Source organism: Acanthaster planci, linkage group LG02 (genome assembly GCF_054643075.1).
Source record: "Acanthaster planci isolate LZ-2023a linkage group LG02, COTS_SCS, whole genome shotgun sequence".
Classification (NCBI taxonomy): Eukaryota; Metazoa; Echinodermata; class Asteroidea; order Valvatida; family Acanthasteridae; genus Acanthaster; species Acanthaster planci.
The window spans coordinates 19,012,540-19,030,389 of NC_141778.1; the positions used below are offsets into that span (position 1 = coordinate 19,012,540).

The window sequence follows — 17,850 nt, forward strand, 5'->3', positions numbered from 1 at the left end:
CAACAGCATAAAAATATGTCAAAGTATATGTTTTGCTACATTGATTCAACTAAGAATCCCCCTTCCTTGAAAAGAGTCCTTGAAAACCATTCCATTGAAGGGTGTCACACCAGGTACAAACCATTTGCCACCTTGAGTCCTTTCTCTTTCAGCAACTGTCACAGAATAACAGTGTTTACCGTAGAAACACACCAATCTAAACCGGAGAACAGAATCAATAGGTTCACAGTTTATGGGTAATGGCCTGGGTTACCTCATTTGCATAATTGATTTGAGCTGGCTAAAGAATTGTAAAATGATACGCATGGCCAGCTGTTCCCTGGCAAGGGGGTTAACTTTCAATCAGATATTAATTGCGATCGCCACGCTCCCAGTACTGGAAGCTCTTCGTTTGTTTTGCATTTCATTAGTAGTTATGTAATATGCCTTGCAGATAGGGGTACAAGCATTTTTTTTATGTCTCTAGACCAATTATAAATTTCAGAATCATCCACATTGAAGTTGAGAAACTGGATAAATTTGATGTTTATTCCATGTGAACCTTTGTTCTGATCAACAAAGCTTAAAAATATTAAAATTGCTGAAGAACGAAATGATAATCAGTATACAGACAAGAATTATAATCACTAAAGAAATTGTGGGAGCAAAGTACAACTTGATTTAGAACAACACTTAGATGCTACAAAGATAAATGGCAAGCAGATCCTTCTAGGCAAAACACCCAGCAGCGTTGACATTTGAATAGTGGGGAACAAAAACAAGTTGGAAGTCAAAAACAGAAGACAAAGTATGAGAAACAGTAAGATTTCCATTAAGATGCAGGAGGGAATAACAAATGAATTATCAATGATGACAGCCACTAGCGAATGTGTGGGTGGGAGGACTGCCTGTGTGCAAGGTGCATTTGTCCAAAACACCTCAGCAATTTATCTCTTACCCTTGTTTTCTTCTGCATTTGTGACATTTTTTCCCATTTACAGCCCACAATATGCATGTCACGTTTTACACTCCCAAATAGCCAAATGGGATCATACAGTCATACATGCCTGTTATTTTTTTTAGTCCATTGTCTTGCTGTCATTGCTGTGGCAACAGCTGTCTTCGTGTGTCCCTTCTGCTTGTGATAATGGCTTAATACCAAGATGTTTTATAATGTCCTATACCACAATCATTTTCAGCTGAGTAATAGTCTTACCCAATGTGCCCCCACTCATAGAACAAATACCTGTTTGGTTTTCTCCCAATCTCATTTGGTGAGTATCTTCAGACGTTCTTTCCCATTACACCCTCCCCAGCAAAAAGCATGAGCAGGATGTGTAAATCTTGACAGAACCCCTATCGCTGATGGCGCATGTGCCATTGTAACAATCCCACAGTTCCTCCATCAAGAACCTGCCCCCTTTCGTCAGTTCTCTCCATTCCTTTAACCTGTTCTCTGAGTGGGAAGCAAACAGCGGTTGTAGTTTTCCTGGTCAAAGTTGATACAGTTATAGACTAAACCGCCTCAATTTATTGTTCTTGATCGACTGCATCCAACCTCAGTGCTTCATAGAGAGCACTTCATGCAACCCATTGTTAGAAAAAAGAAAAACATGGATGCGACAAAAGAATTTCCTGTCCACTTGTGTCACATCCCAGGGGCAGGCACTTAAATGCTGATAATTTGTTATCTACGTGTATTTGCTGACATCAAAATCATCTTACTGTAGGCTTTTATATGGAGATCCCACGGATGATACCTAGAAGATAATACATATTATCCAACTTATGTCTTTAGCAGCCACTGATGTCAAATAATTGAAATGAACAAGCATTTTGTGTACAAAAATAATGTTTATTTCAGATTAACTCACAAATGCTTAACCACACCATTGAGTTTAACAGTGGAAATGGTAACCACAGGTCAAGTGTAATTCAGTGTCTTTGAGTAGGATAAAAAAAATATTGTCAGCTCTAATCCTGATTTCAGTTGCTTCCCCAAGGGGACATGGTGAAGGGGGGGGGCTCTTGGGCTGCTTGTACACTCGCAGCCAAGATCACCACCTAAGCTGGCATTTAGAACAAGTGCCCAACTTCACATCACTGACGTGTTAACTGCATACGTTATTCATAGGCAGTTTCTGTTTTTAGGTCCCCTTGGCAATTAGGTCCAGCTTTACTTGAATCACAGGAATTCATCACTGCTGTGTAAATACAACAACATTTGGACTGTAGGTATCTTCGACCTTGGCTACAACTCCTTTTTGTATACTCCACAAGGCTTTGTGCCACTAAATGTGCTACCTGGCATTGAAATAATCTGTCTACTTAATTTGTTCATGCAGCAATTCAACACAACAATACACTCAGTACCTTTTTAGCTAACTGCATTATGCACTGGGATCTTTTTTTTGGGGGGGGGGCAAATCTTAAGCCTCCTACAAAGTGTGAAATATTGTCGAGACCTTTTTCTCCTTTTTGTGACTCGCACTGAAACATATGCATTGACCTTTCAGAGTTTTCCAGTATTTACAAATGACACTACACCGCCAACTAAGTACATCCCAAGCGGAAGCTGTCATACCAAAGGGTTCTCATGTTCTTATGTTAAGTTTTAGAGAGTTCAATTTGTGGGAGTGGAACTTTCTTTGCCTGTCATCTATAGAAACCCTGGTTCCAATCACACTTGGTTTACCCATAGAGCTACTATGGTTTACCATTTGGATTAGCGTTTCATATTGACATTTCCAGTATCCTCACCACTCTTGGAATTACTGCCCTATTGTAATACTGGGATTTTGCTGTGAATTTACTTTTTCAGTGGCTTTTGCCCAGTTGCTGTAGTGTAAGTTGACAACCAGAATTACTGTGGTGGTGTTACGCTCATGGGCTCATTGCCACAAGTACCCACCCGTGTAAAGCTTAAGAATTTGTGAGTGACAGCTGTGCCACTTTAGTTTGGGCATCTCTTCGCATTAGTCTATAGATCTAAGTACACAAACCATGAGAGTTGTACCAAAGATGGACTTCAAAATTATTCAAACCAATGATGATAAACTTTTAGGGTGTACAATTTAAATTACAGTGCTCAGTTGAGAAAACCAAACTAAAACTATAAGGAAAAAAAAGCAGGCTTAAAGTAACATGTCTGTATTCACTGCATATGCTTTGCATTTTTGAAGTGAAATTAAAGTACATTTTCCCTCGTAAAAAAAATTCTTAAAATTTTTGGCAGCTTGTCAATAGTAACAAAAGAATACAACTTTTTTCTCGTTGGCAGAAAGACTTTACTTTGAGTACAAAACAATTATAGAATATTGGAGAGAGGAATATTAAAATTAGTATTCTCCCAAAACATCCCTACTGTTCCATTAATTTAATAAACACACACAATCAAAAGGGCCATTATAAATGGTGAAAGACTGAATACATTGCTAAGTAGAAACTTTTCAGCACTTACTGACAAACTTTTAGATACGAATACACAGCATAAAGGCTAAGGTCAAGGTAAAAACAAGTAATGCACTAAGTACTGTACGGAGAAAAACACCTGTTCACTTTCAGCCTGGCTTGCACCTGTAATGTAGGTAGGCCTATAGTTCAGATAAGGGCCAAGCTACAGAACTGACACAAGACAGAAATGAAACAGACTCATAGAAACTAAACTCAAATTGCCACCAAACATCACACTTGCTTCTCTGTTAAGTGGATTTTAGAACAGAACTGCTTGTACATTGCATAAAACAAGTGTACTTCTAAATTCAAATTGCTTCCACACATTAATTACGCTTGCCTTTCTAAGCAGATTTTAGAACAAAACTACTTTCATGTTGCATAAAAACAAGCCACCCATGCCTGCATTGAACTGACAGTTCTTTACCAATTTCAGTTATTCATAATCATAAAATTACTCTGCAGTGGTATTGTCACCATTTACATAAACAATCGTGCAGGTGCTGTTTGGGTACAATTTGTGCAAACCATGCAATGGCTTCACAAACTGACATGAAGGTATGCACATCGCACACTGAAACATAATGTTAAGAGTTGAGTTTTTACCAATTAGCACACCAGTATTCTGCCGGCATGCAATTTGAAGACCACTGTATTGAAGTAAACCTAGTGTTGAAGTGAAAAAAAGCCTTGGGAATTGAGAAACTGTCGAGTCTATGTCACTTTTTGAGAGTGAAAATTATGCCAGAAACTGTGAATTGTCCATGCACACATAAGTGCATGAAGTTGGTGGCAATATTTTCCTGAATATACAGCTTTTATCAACTTAAATGGACATTCAAAATGGCAGACTAAACATCCTTCACTTTTTTTAGTTTGTGGGACAAACTGTGAGCAAAAATGGACATTTCTTGGCAAACAATTTCATAGTGTTGTTATATAATGCCCTTGATTCACTCACGACAGCTTGTCTGGGTGAGAAGTTTGTAATAAAGAGTCTAGATCTGTTCAGTGATCTGGAGATGATAAACACGCAGGGATTTCCCAAGTTGTAACATGGAGGATATTTTACAAGTGCATTCTGTGGAATTCTGTATGTAGTGTCGTGACATCTACACTCGTTCCCACACTGGAGTGATCCTCATTGAGTGTGCACACACACATACGGACTCAAACGAGTCCATGAAGGTTTAACATGTGAGGAGCCCTCAAACTGCTGTGGGCCATTGAGGGTCACTGTATAAAATATCGCTTTTGTCTTAAGGTTTCTTATGATGCAGTTAAAAATGTCGCAAAAATATTGAACAAATGACCACCACAGATCAGCATCTGTAAAATTCAACATCATAAAGGACTCTGGTTGTGGCATTTGAGGTCACAAATAAGAGTGTGCATGGGACAAGTTCGTCATGGAAAAATACCATCAACAAGTGGTTAAGAAAGTTGTACTTACACAAAGTCACGAATCACTACAGGGTACAAAACTTCTTACGTAGTGTCAGACAGTACAAGGTCATGCAGGGTATGAAACAATTCATATAAATATGTTACATGTGTATCATTTCTCTGGATCTGTACACCTTATTCAGATGTTCCAGTGATAAACCTACTACCATACCAAACACCACATTAGTAGACACCGGCTTACTACAAAATTCAAACACTAGGAAATGCTAGGAAATGAGCAATATTTGCCTGTTAAGTTAAAAATTCATCAATAAAGAACAATGAGCGTTGAAGAAAAGCGTTGAGTAACCCCTTATGTATTTCAAGTTTGCGTTCAAGGAGTATTTCACCATCTGGCAGGCATTGGAATCACCTTTCATTGTAAGGATGATGCTGAGGGCTCTCCACTCTCTCATATGTTTTATTGTAGCCTACGATTACAAAGAAAGACAACACAGAATTTATCAAGAATGATTACCTATCAAATTAAGGGGAGTTGCCCCAAATTTCACGTGGGCATGTTTCTTTTTTAGGGTGTGGCATTCTGAGAAGTTTTAAACTGAATTCTTCATACGAAAAAAAAAAACAAGCAATGGTCCATCAAAAGTCACTGAATAAAACATTTTCTCAGCAGAATTAACACTTAACAGTCCCAAATCCAGCAGCGGTGACAGGATTCATGACTATTTTTTGTTCATGAAAAGCAATCTTTCCTCACAGTGCATACAAACTCTAGGAATGATTGTGAGGTTGGACAGTATTGGTCACAAAAACTATGTTGCTACTGATAAAAAGATATGAGCAAAAATGAAATTAAAATTGGGGATACAGGAGGAATAATGTCAAGACAAAACTTACCAAAAGGGCTGTATTTCAGCTTAATCTCAATCTCTTTGACAGATTTCAGTATCTTGACAGCCTGTCATAAACAAACCGAAACGTTTGAATGAATGTTTTGTAGGCACCAGGCACGAGGATTTCAACTAGACCTTTTTATTTTTACAAGAATGACACACTGAAAGGCACGCCAACTGATGACAGTTTTACCATCTGGGACCTAGGGTATGATCTGGAGGCAGATCAGGGATTGATCAGTGGGCAAAATGAGTAAGAATGGTAAGGTGTTTGCTGTCCCCAAATGGTAATTATAAAAAATGTTGTATGACCTTCATTGTGAGTGATATATTTGAGGAGCTGGCACACTGATGGCAGAACTTTTTAGAAATGAAAATGGAAGGGGGGAAGTAAGTTACATACACTTCTGTTGGAGGATCCAGTGATGGGGAGGGGGCTACAAGGGGTTAAACAGCCTGGGCATGCAGCAGCTGCTGATGTAGGCCTAGAATTTCATCTTTTTTTAGGACACTGCCATTTGACATTGGTGGACTGGCTGAAATAAAGGGCACTAATGCCAAACGTGAGGGCATTAAATGCCATCAGCGTACCAAAGTTCCGGGCATTAATACCATCCCAATGTTTTTTTGAAAGTGTACTTTAGAAGGTATATCGATGTTGCATGATAATCACTATTCATTCAGGCCTAAGAAGTAAGTAGGATACGCATTATACCTGAACATATCCGTGATTAGTGTCAAACCAGCAGCCGAGTGTTGAAAGGCTTCGGCCCGTTTTGACTGCAGTCGTTTTTTCTCGGCATTTGGCCCACCACAAAAACTGGCCAGGCCAATCAACTGACCGATTTTGCACACAACGTGATAATCAGGGTAGTCCCATTGATGTAGTGTATGTACAGTTGGGATCGTGCACGGTACATAGCACTAAACTATAAACTCTAAATTGCGGTGTTAGTTAAAATACTGCCACGTCCATGTAATTGTCCTGTGTGCATGAAAAACGTGGAGCTCTCGATATACCGTTAACGCGTACACGTTGATGAGCACTTAGTTTTAGACCAACATTATTGCATAGTAAATTAAAATACTTGGCTTGGGCATGCGCTGTTTTATGCAGGCCAGGTCGGGCTGGGCCGCCGGTGCACGGCAGGCTGAGTGTACGATTTCCCCACAAACACACAGTGCACATATGCCCTGCATATGCATGCATGCCATGCATTTGCGCGGCGCGATGTTCCAGTCGAATGTGAACTATCATGGAAGGATGTATATGTTGCTTTCCATGCCGCTTTCGTGTACCTTGCCGAACAAGGACAGTAGATATGCACGTGTAGGGCACTACGGCCAAGAGAAAAAACATGCACTGCCGTCTTGGCTGTGTAACACGATCACGTTTTGAAGGCACCATGGCCAAATCGGCCATGGCCGTCGTGACCATCAGGAAATTTGAGGCCTGCTGATGGATATCTTGTGGCTATTGAAGACAAAAAGAATGAATGTTTCTCTCTGCTCTCCTTCTCAGTTAAGCCTGGTCTAGCTGAACTGAGAGGAACAGCTGGTACATGAAAGGGGGAAGTCACAACCTTCTTTCTGCTGGGAGCCAAAGGACCAACCCTTCCTCCACATTTCAGTTCTTTGAAACATATTATTACAATTTCAACAATTTTACCTCATCATGGGTAATGTTTGTGAAGTCGGTGCCGTTGACACTCAGGACTAAATCTCCTCGCTTCATGCCTACTCTGAAAGCACTGGATTCAGGAATGACCTAGGAAGTAAGCATGTTGAAATATATACCCAAAATATCAAGTTTCAGGGAAACTTTGCTTTCAGTGATTCATATCTTAAGGTCAGTAGTGCACTAACCATGCACCAGTCAGTTGAATACATCTGATATACTGATTAGAGTTGTAATGATCTTGTAATGCCAGTAACAAGTCATGACTCAAGCCATCACAAATAACTCGCATAAACTGTGACACACACATGTATACGCATTCCTCTGTGATCATTCATCCAGAGTCACGTCAACACTTGAAAGGTGACTTGACAAGTGACATGGCCTGTACTCTGACTTGTAATTAACTTACAATTTGACTTACTATTAATGGAAACTCTGTGATCTGATTTATAAATCCAAGTTGGTCATATTTATTTGGAACATTACTTTCCTGAACTAACATTCTATTACAGTAGAGGCATAGACATAAACTGTGTGCATTCGATTTCAACACTAAACACGACCATACTTTGATGATATCATGTATTCTGACCAAGAATGTAGCTTATAATTGTTGCTAATTTAAAAGAGCACAAATGGAAATGTCTTGTTCATAGAAGCCAAACAAATTCCAATCCTGAGCAAATTCTACAAAACACACTATCAATATGTGAATCATTCCTAGTTTATGTCAAAATGTTCAGGACCAAGATTGGTACACCCAAGATTGGTACACCCTTCAGTAATTATACTCACCCTGGAAACATAGATTCCACATCGATGTTCCTTGCCTCCGCGAATGTTGAAACCAAGCTGAAATTCACAAACATAACTTCAGTTTTAAAATAGATCAGCTTCTCCTGTTTTTATTTCTAAAAAGAAATTGAAACCCAAACTAGACAGACCTGAAATGGGGAGGTTTATATTGTCAGGTTACCCATGACAGATGTATATAGTTTTGATTTCATACTAAAATATTATCATCGGGAAAACAAAACACGAAACCAAAGACAAAAGCAAAACTAGGCAGTTTCCTCATGCTGTCATCAGAATAAAAGATATGCCAATCAACAAAACATGACATAAACCATGCTTTTCTTTTCACTTGGAATTAAAAAAGGGCAACAGCTTATGATGTGCTCTACATTATGTTATGTCCCAACTTGGTCCACTGCCCCAACTTTGTCCACGACACTGTTGGGGCATGCCCCACTTTGATTGGAAAGCAGCACGTTGTGAGAAAAAGGACACGGACAAATGATAGGTGTGGTGAAATTGTGTTGATTAAAAGCACAGAAAAGGAACAATGTAAGTGAAAATGACTGATTCCATCAATCCAAATGAGCAGAGGAGGAGATGGGAAAGAGCTCAATCAGTGGAAGGAAGTGATGCCAGCTATACACAAAACAGCAATTTAGTCACCCTAACCACAACCTAAAAATGTGCATTAACCCTAACCCTCCTCAATCCTTCACCTGTTGGAGGATTGAGGAGGGTTAGGGTTAACAAACCCTGTAAAAGCTGGTTACAGCCCAGTTCTTGCGATTTTGTTCAATTATGCTAGATTACCAAACTTAGGCATACCCAGGTTTACTGACATAGTTGGGCATGCCCCAAATGAGTTATGAAAACAGTCAGGGCAGTGGCAAAGTTAGGGTGTATCATATCATGTAAGTACCTGAAACCAGAGAGAAACACTGGCACTGTGAACAATATGGGCTTGAGCCATTTTTCACCTCTACTTTTTCATTACTTATGACCTTGTTGGTGCAATGCGCCAAATATGACGACACAATGACAACTAATGCAGCATGTACCTGTCCTGTGTGTCTGTTTCTTGTGAAGCGCACAGATCGCAGGAGAAACTGTGTCAGGTTGTTGTCGTAGTCAGCGTGCCCAATCCTCTGGGGGGGGAAACATGAAGCAAGAAAATCAGCACTTTATCTGATCTGAGCCTCATTTAGAGAAGTAACAAGGTCAATCAAGTGTTTTTGCTCATTTGCCAAGAAGATTTCTTCCATTAATAATTATTTAATTCATCAAGAACATTGCACTGCCATCAGGTTTTGCATGTTAAAACCCACTGGAAAATTCACATTTAAAAAAATGACTTAAATAGAAAATGCCTCCAACAGGCCTATGTACTCATTGTACTGATGATTTCTGACTTGTTTTAATGAAGCTTGAATTCGTCCTCTTCACCCGGATCATCAGTACATCAAGGCCAACTTTATCTTTTCAGCCTCACATGTTAACATGAAATCCCATCATTCTTTATTTACTCCTAGATGGATGCAGTCCTGAGACTCTCCGAATGGCAGCAAAGCCTCCCTACCTCTTCAGGCGGAATCCACTGCGGTGGATAGTCATATGCTGGAAGCTCAACAGGAATCTGATGTCTCTTCATTGTGAAAGACTAAACGCAGGCAAGTCACTGAGGACAAATTCAACAAAATCTGGGCGATAACATGGTTGATGAAACTGATCAATGTCCTTCGCATTTTAGATGTGTGTTCCCCATGAAAATTTCTCAGTAAAATAGAGACAGCTTCATCCCAACAAATGAAGCTGTAGACAGTGTCAAAAACTGGGCGCACTGTATGAAAAGATTAATCCTAACAGTCCTCAATCCTTCACCTGTTGGAGGACTGAGGACTGTTAGGGTTAATCAGCCTACATTTAAATAGGGACAAATTTCATGGTCTTCGTATCAGGTAAAGTTGCTTGATTTGCTTTGGCAATATTTTTGGCAGACAGATGAACTTCATTCAAATTTGCATGGCTTTCCTCTTTTTTTTATTCCCATGATTACATTACAATGTAAGTAAATTGTTATTACTTTATGTTATAAATTCACTTGTATTTGTTCCTCCATTTCCATCAAATGCACTTCAAAGCTGACAGTTTTGCCAGTGCAATCTGTATATGTATGTCACAGTAACAAGTGCGGCCAAGCTCGCATAACTGTCATTTAAGGCTAATGTAGTTTATTTCATTTATTTCGTGTTATTTTACCAGGGTAGCCCTCGCCCCCACCCCCATTTCTTGGGGTAGGTAGCCCCATCAGTTGTCAAAATAAAATGATTGATTTGAGGGCAAGGGTGATCGAACAATCATGTCCAGATGTTAATGAAGCGATTTTATTCGGCAATTTTCACTGTTAGACCTACTCGTTAGAATATTAGAATCGTTAGGAAATTGTACCGATACCAACTGTATAACCATAACTGTATCACACCTCCTCTTAATAACTAGTGCAGTGTACTTAAGCATCAATTGGCAGATCGTGTGAGATCAAGACTGTGATAAACTCCGGGTGTAGGCCTACGTTGCCCGAGTAATAGAGTGTAGGCTAGTTCAGCACAGTGCGTGTGCATCACTGCACTTTCGTAACAGGCTCCCACTGAACAGATCGACTGCTAATATTGTTTTATCAACGCTAACTGTTGCACTGATTACTTTAATGTATCCAGTTTCAAAATAACGGCTAAATACGCCGCAAAAACATCTGTAGTTGTATGTCTTACCAAGTACATGTAGGCCTACATCGCACGCTATCATCGACGGTCGATCAAGCAGCGCATATCCGGCCCACGCTGACTAGTCAACTATAGAGATCAGTGATCCGGCCGGCCAAGTTAAAGTCGTCTCGAGTGGTCAATAGAGGGCGCCGCACATAATCGTTCTCTTTCATCCCACGGCCCAAACATGGCAGTCGGAAAGAATAAACGACTGACGAAAGGAGGAAAAAAGGGTACCAAGAAGAAGGTGTAAGTGAAAAATATACACGAAGTTACAATCTCTAGTAGTTGAAATTTGCTATTTTGGTCGTTCCGTTAAACTTTATGTAACGATTACTAGGATATGTCTGGGTCGAGCTCAGTGTTATTTCGTATATCATGTGTATAGATGTACTGTATGTGTTTATGCACGGTAAACTGGTCGTGCTGGATCGTGCAGAAAATGAGATCGGGGCGCTTTGCACGTATAGCCTCTGTGGTAGACACTTATCTGGTCACTATTCCTGACAAAATTTTTTATGTGACTTAGGACATCTAGTTGTCCAGTAGTGGCAGTAATTTCAGTCTCAAGCCTGGCATGCCCAGTAAGTTTGTGAAGTTGAACCAGCCAATAACCAGCCATGCAAATTTCTAGCTTTCTTGTCTTGTTTTTATTACCAGACATAGGCCCAGATAACCAAGGCTTGACAGAAAATGACCGTGATTGTTGCCATATTCTGTGAGAGCTCATGCATCATAGGCCTAGTTGATACTTTGACTAGGCCCTTATGGACTTGCAGTTTGCATGAACTGAATATGCGTCAACTTTGTCAGAGTGCTCTACTTGGCTTAGGAGGGAAGAACTTCTTACCAGTTACAGTGTTTGAGTATTATAAACAAGTTTGCTGTACTTAACCCTAACAGCCCTGAGTCCTCCAATTTTAATATGATTTTATGCACACTTCCTAGGGAGTTAGTTAATGAACATTTTACACCTGTCCCCTTTTACTTTTGGCATAGGTCCTACAATAATTTACAGTTAATCTCTTTCAGACTTCGTTAGTGGTATTTGTGACTAAACAGTTGCATTGACCAGTTGACAAATGAAATACAGATTTTTTCCTAGAGTTTATTAAAATTCACTGAAAATCAACTTTCAAGAGTTCCTTATCAGTTTGACAATTAGATTTCCTACTGTAAATTGTAATTGTCCCTAAATAGTAAATGGGCCTGAGTTACAAATTCAGCAATAATCCTGAGGAGTTTGGGGAAAAAATTGTACAGTATGCAGAAGAAGCATTTGGCTGTAAAATGTACATTCAGCTGTAAATCCTTGGCAGTAATTTAACTGAAATTTGCTAGTAAGAACCATTGATGAGTCCATTTGGTTGAACTCATTGGTACACTACACATACTAAGTTTGCAGTGAAACCTTTTCATTGTAGCGTGGACCCTTTCACCAAGAAGGAATGGTACGACGTGAAGGCACCGGCCATGTTCAATGTCCGAAACATTGGCAAGACACTCTGTACCAGGACGCAGGGAACAAGTGAGTGTGGTGTCCTAGTCAACCTAAGATACTTGCAGACATAGTCTGAGCTGCTTCTTGTTTTTTAATGAATCCAAGAAAAGACATCTCAGCTGAAAGTGAAATCTCACCAGTTGCCTTTTGTTACTTGAATAAATAGTCAAGTACTTTGCTTCTTATATGTTAAATATGCTAAAAACAGGTTAAATAGAGCCAGTGATTTTCCGTTTCAAAAATGGGTATTTTCTGTTTTGCCAAATCTTGAATTTCACTTCAGAAATTCAAATTCCGTTTCATACCTTAGTAAGCATGAAATAGGAGAGCAAGTTTTAAACAATGCATGGAAACCATTTACCCAACCATACTCAACCCCCCCCCCAAAAAAGACGGAAAAAGAAAAGAGACAAATATTGTTTGGAAATACTCTGCAATGTTTCCAACTTTTGTAATAATTTTCTGTAATGAAAATTTTAAAATCCAAACAATAAATACGGCATCCCCCACCGCTTGATTACCCACCAGCGCGTTCATCAAAAAAGTTGCTATGATTAATCAATGGACAATTCATGTGTCACTCCTCACGTATAAAATCAAATAACACTTAAATACATGTACAGTGAAGTCATAGAGTAGGTCTTGCATGCAGCAGTCGTTGATCACAATGTTGGACAACGACCCACCATTTTATTTGGCAGTGGCGCTACAAAATTCGGAAAGTTAACATTAAATCTGAGCCATAAAATGTATATTTGTGACTGAAAACTTTACTTTTCATCAAACACTCCTGATGGCCCATTCAGCTATGGTGCACCAAGCTTACTACATTTCATTTAATTGAATAAATATGTAACTAGTCTTCTGCTTTGCTGCTGCAGTTTCATTGTTTTATCATGCGGTACTAGCCTTGTCTCATGGGGTCTGTGCAGATTTACAGACTGAATTCCCAGTGTGTGCAGTAATCATGTGTGAGTGTGAACTTGTTTGTGCCTTGATTTCATTGCTAGTACGGTGCACGTGTGAACGGCCAGTGTGTGTGTACGGTACTGCGCCGCTGCGCTGTGCCAGCTGCCACTGCACGCTTAGGGCTCACATGCGCCATAGCACTTGCAAATATCAGTGCCAGTATGGACAACCCAATCATGCAGTGAAGTGGTGCAATTTAGCAAGTTTCCGGCATAATTCGTTCATTAAAAGCAAGTATTTTAAAAGGCTTTTTATGTTTGGTAGTCATTTATTTATAGTACCTTGCGGAAAGCTTTGTTACTTTTTAAGCCATTCTCCATCCGTTTTCCACTATCGCAGGGAATCATTGGCTCTACAAGTAAGTGCTTGTAATCTAGATAACAATGTAAATTTGAACAATGATCAAATTTAGTGTCTTTAAAAAAGTTACTGGGCAGGTTTTATAAGAATTTAAGTTGCCCATGGTGTCACTACATTATTCTGGTATCTGTACTCTTATTTTAGGGATTGCGTCTGACGCCCTGAAGGGTCGCGTCTTTGAGGTCTCGCTTGCTGATCTCCAGAATGACGAAGTTGCCTTCCGCAAGTTCCGCCTGATGGTGGAGGAGGTACAGGGCAAGAACTGTCTGACCAACTTCCATGGCATGAACCTGACCAGGGACAAGTACTGCTCCATGGTCAAGAAGTGGCAGGTATGGCTCAGTCACACACTGAGAGTGGGCTTGAATGCTGCTTTGCTGCCTGATAGCAGACAAAAGATTTATGTGAATGAGAGACGAGTGCAAGAAATATTTCAGGTAGCCAAAGAAGAAATTGTCCAATCCACAAGGCAAAGCCAACAAGAAACATTTCTCATTAGTTATCAAAAAGAAATTACTCTTTCCACTGCACAAATTTGAAACATTCATTGTTTGATATAATGCTCGAATAAACCCTGAGAAATTCCTACATCATTCAAATAAACCCTGAATAAATGCCCCCATATACCTTCAAGTTGAGAGATTTCTTGTGATGGCAGAATAGACCTTCCATTGAACATGGAATAGAAGTTCCCTTTTGGGGATGTGGTTGTACCTTGTGTTGGGAGAAGTGATTCAGTAGCATAATCAACAGCCTGATGATGTTCATTTTTCAGGCACTGTGTAATAGTGCATAACTGTAGAAATGCTTGCAAATTGTCTTGTATTGAATTGGAATTTCAAAGCTAATGAAGGTAACTCAGTATAATTGACTGCAGTCATGGATTTTATTGGTTAACATCTCCTGAATAAGCCTTTAACACTAACCTTCCCTAACCACACAGAATTCAACACCAGTGAAGTGTGTGAGTTTGTGGCATTGGGTACTGGTAGTTTACCATTTGGTGTTTAATTTTGTGTGGATGGGTGCTGTGGCCCTCTCACTTTATCCCAGTAGTTGGGGATGGATATGCAGCATGATGGTGTGTGAGTTTGTTTGAATAGGTACTGCCTGTCCATACTCTTTGTACTGTGCAGTGGGCCTGCCTAGACCTGTTGGAATTTGTGGGATTAGGTACTCTTGCAACGGGAGTACTGTTGAAGTCTGTGGGATTGGGTACTGTGAGGTAAGAGTGTTTTTCCAAGGTGTTGAAGTTTGTGTGATTGGGGAGGGTTAGGTCCAGCAACCCTTGGGTGGTCAGGGTTAAAGATTCTTTTGCTTATTTGTTTGTGAAGCACAGTAGATTGCCGTTATAGCACTCGCTGATATAACGCTCTGACTGATACAAAGCTCTATTTTCATTTCCCAAACTGCACGCCCAATCACTGTGTACATATTTCTGTGGTTATAGCACTCCCGTTTACAACACTTTTTGGGATACAACGCTCACGATTTTTGGCTCCGAGAACCATATGAATGATTCCGGTCACAGCGCTCTTTACCTTGGAAAATCAGATTCTTTGAAAATCAACGCATATGAAACCACATCGCAAGGCCGCCGCGATTGACCGGCCATCCTGGACACCAGTAGTTAAGCGATCACACAGAGTGCAGACATGCACTGGGATGCCCCATGCAGTGCGAGCACGTGCTCACCACGGTGAGCCGTGCCTGCGTGGCTTTGCTGAGGTGACATTGTAGTCATTATTTCCCACTTTTTATTTAGTCTCATGGTGTAGTTTGGGACACAAATAATCAACATTGAGATGTAGTATTTTGTTACCTAAAGATTTCTTTCTACAGATAATTAAAATTACCTGCTTAAACTGTACGTGTATCTTCGCGTTGCAAATCTTATCTTTTTGCCGATTGTGTCCGGCGGGACATGTCGGTTCTGTTTTCACTTGGGTTTTCTAATGGCATATCACTTTCTGTGGTCAAATGGTTATTAAGAGCAGTAGCAGTCAGGATGTCATGATGGGTGTAGATGCAGAGCGTGTGCCGCGATGCAGCATGCACAAGGTCCTGTGGCAGTTTTTGAAGAGATTTGGTGTGTGTTTTTTTATCGGTGTCACAAAAACGTTGAGATAAATGGATACAGGGCATGTACTCCAAAAATTAAGGTGCACACATCTGCCAATACATGTACATGTAAACGAAATTCACATACACGGCATACATGTACATGTAGATACATGCATCTATACCAGTCGGTTATAGCTCTGTGCAGTTATAATGCTCAATACTGTCAGGTCCCCTTGAGAGTGCTATAACGGGAATCTACTGTACAAAAAAGTACCATCTCACGTCAGTACCATGGTTGCATAATGAGACTTGCCACCTGTTGCCCCTGCACAGACCATGATCAACGCCAACATTGACGTGCGCACCACCGACGGCTACCTCCTTCGCCTGTTCTGTGTGGGCTTCACCAAGCGTCGTCAGCACCAGATCAAGAAGACCGCCTACGCCCAGTCCACACAGGTGCGTGCCATCCGCAAGAAGATGGTGGAGATCATGCAGCGGGAATGTAGCTCTAGCGATCTCAAGGATGTCGTCAACAAGTTGTGAGTGTCAAATGGCAGATTGGGGTCAAAGTCCACATTGCATGTAGCTTACGATTACAAACTTAAGTTATGACGTGCTGCAAACTTGTGAAATCTCAACATACTGCGTGAAAGTTCAACTGAATTCAGTATGTGGCATTTTGCATTCAAGTAATGGAGTTTGAAACAGCTGTATATGTGGATTTATCTCCTCTTATGTTTATCTCCATCTTATCTAGATGTAATACAATTTGTGGCATTGTGGCAAATATCACCTGGTGACATTATCTTAGAATTTTAAAGCAAAAAAAAATTGGATGTGGTAATGCATGTCACACAAATCTTGAACAAATGACTACAAGGGCCAGTATTTGTGAAGTCCAGCTTTATGAAGGACTGTGTTTGTATCAAGAAGTCGGCATTTTGGTCAAAAAATGTACCACGCGCCATAGAAAAGTGCAACATGGAACAGTACCTTAGTCAAGTGGTTATCGAGATCAGAGTCTCATTCTGGCATGCATTTTTTTCAATTGTTCTAGGATTCCAGACAGCATCAGCAAGGAGATTGAAAAGTACTGCCAGGGTATCTACCCCTTGCATGAGGTCCACGTCCGCAAGGTCAAAGTGCTCAAGAAACCCAAGTTTGACAGTAAGTCATCTTACTTAGCAGAAGGGCATTGTTGGCATTTTTTTTTCAACTCACATTGCAACAGCTGGTTCAATTATGTCTTTCTGCCAGGCAGCAATCAAAGTCCTAAATATCTTGATATATACACTACATGCATTTATTTAGAAGTACAAAAAAAGTTTGAAAAGAAATGTCTTGACTTTGTAGGCGATTAAATTGGAGGGCAACACGGTGCGGTGATGTTAAGCTGTCTTGCCCATCTTTGTTGGCATGGCTAATTTAGATAATGACCAGTGGAAAACTGTGGAGTTGGCTTGCGTTCAGCGTTGAAAAAAATGTTTTTTGTGTCCTTTCATTTACAGTCAGCAAGCTGATGGAGCTGCATGGCGAGGGCAAGAATGCGGCTGCACCAGCTGCACCAAAACCAGGAGCAGATGGGACTACAGTAGAGAGACCAGATGGCTATGAACCACCAGTGGTTGATAGTGTGTAAACATCAACACCGGCATTGCTACAGCAGCGAAACAACAATGGAAAATTCCCAAAACACCTGACCAAAGGCTTTTTAACAAACTTCTTTTTTGATTTGCACCACAATCCTGAATCATAAACTCAGAAAAAAATTACCAGGAAAAGGAAATGCAAAACTTTGAACTGTTAAACTCTCTGCCCTTGGTACATTGGTCAGATGCTAAAATCTCCGAAATCATCCCAATTCCCTGGAAGGGCTACTTTGGATATGCTGGTATTAAGACATCAAGCTTGTATATTATTGTGGAACTGGGATGAAATAAACCAAGAAAGTCTATCTACTGATTTTAAGTCTGCAGGTTT

The 17,850-nt window shown here is 40.2% G+C and overlaps 2 protein-coding genes across 2 annotated transcripts; one reads left to right on the top strand and one right to left on the bottom strand.

Moving 5' to 3' along the window:
• Positions 1-1,813: 1,813 nt before the first annotated feature.
• Positions 1,814-11,073, bottom strand: pdzd11 (PDZ domain containing 11). Its single transcript, XM_022235803.2, has 7 exons — positions 10,980-11,073; positions 9,788-9,886; positions 9,270-9,356; positions 8,209-8,265; positions 7,402-7,500; positions 5,737-5,797; positions 1,814-5,309 (listed from the first exon to the last, which is right to left on the bottom strand). Exons 2-7 carry the CDS (start codon positions 9,857-9,859, stop codon positions 5,248-5,250), a joined length of 438 nt encoding a protein of 145 aa, XP_022091495.2. The 5' UTR covers positions 9,860-9,886; positions 10,980-11,073; the 3' UTR covers positions 1,814-5,247.
• A 31-nt stretch (positions 11,074-11,104) lies between these two features.
• rps3a (ribosomal protein S3A) lies at positions 11,105-17,832 on the top strand. Its single transcript, XM_022235802.2, has 6 exons — positions 11,105-11,222; positions 12,398-12,501; positions 13,948-14,135; positions 16,201-16,409; positions 16,928-17,037; positions 17,379-17,832. Exons 1-6 carry the CDS (start codon positions 11,161-11,163, stop codon positions 17,507-17,509), a joined length of 804 nt encoding a protein of 267 aa, XP_022091494.1. The 5' UTR covers positions 11,105-11,160; the 3' UTR covers positions 17,510-17,832.
• Positions 17,833-17,850: the final 18 nt, after the last annotated feature.

Excerpts from the sequence above, each read along its gene's own strand:
- pdzd11 (XM_022235803.2), bottom strand. The coding sequence starts at position 9,859 with ATGAAGAGACATCAGATTCCTGTTGAGCTTCCAGCATATGACTATCCA. Across the intron at positions 9,357-9,787 it reads AGTGGATTCCGCCTGAAGAG|AGGATTGGGCACGCTGACTA; the intron begins GTAGGGAGGCTT and ends TTCCCCCCCCAG. Across the intron at positions 5,310-5,736 it reads GCTGAAATACAGCCCTTTTG|GCTACAATAAAACATATGAG; the intron begins GTAAGTTTTGTC and ends TTGTAATCGTAG.
- rps3a (XM_022235802.2), top strand. The coding sequence starts at position 11,161 with ATGGCAGTCGGAAAGAATAAACGACTGACGAAAGGAGGAAAAAAGGGT. Across the intron at positions 12,502-13,947 it reads TACCAGGACGCAGGGAACAA|GGATTGCGTCTGACGCCCTG; the intron begins GTGAGTGTGGTG and ends CTCTTATTTTAG. Across the intron at positions 14,136-16,200 it reads CCATGGTCAAGAAGTGGCAG|ACCATGATCAACGCCAACAT; the intron begins GTATGGCTCAGT and ends GCCCCTGCACAG.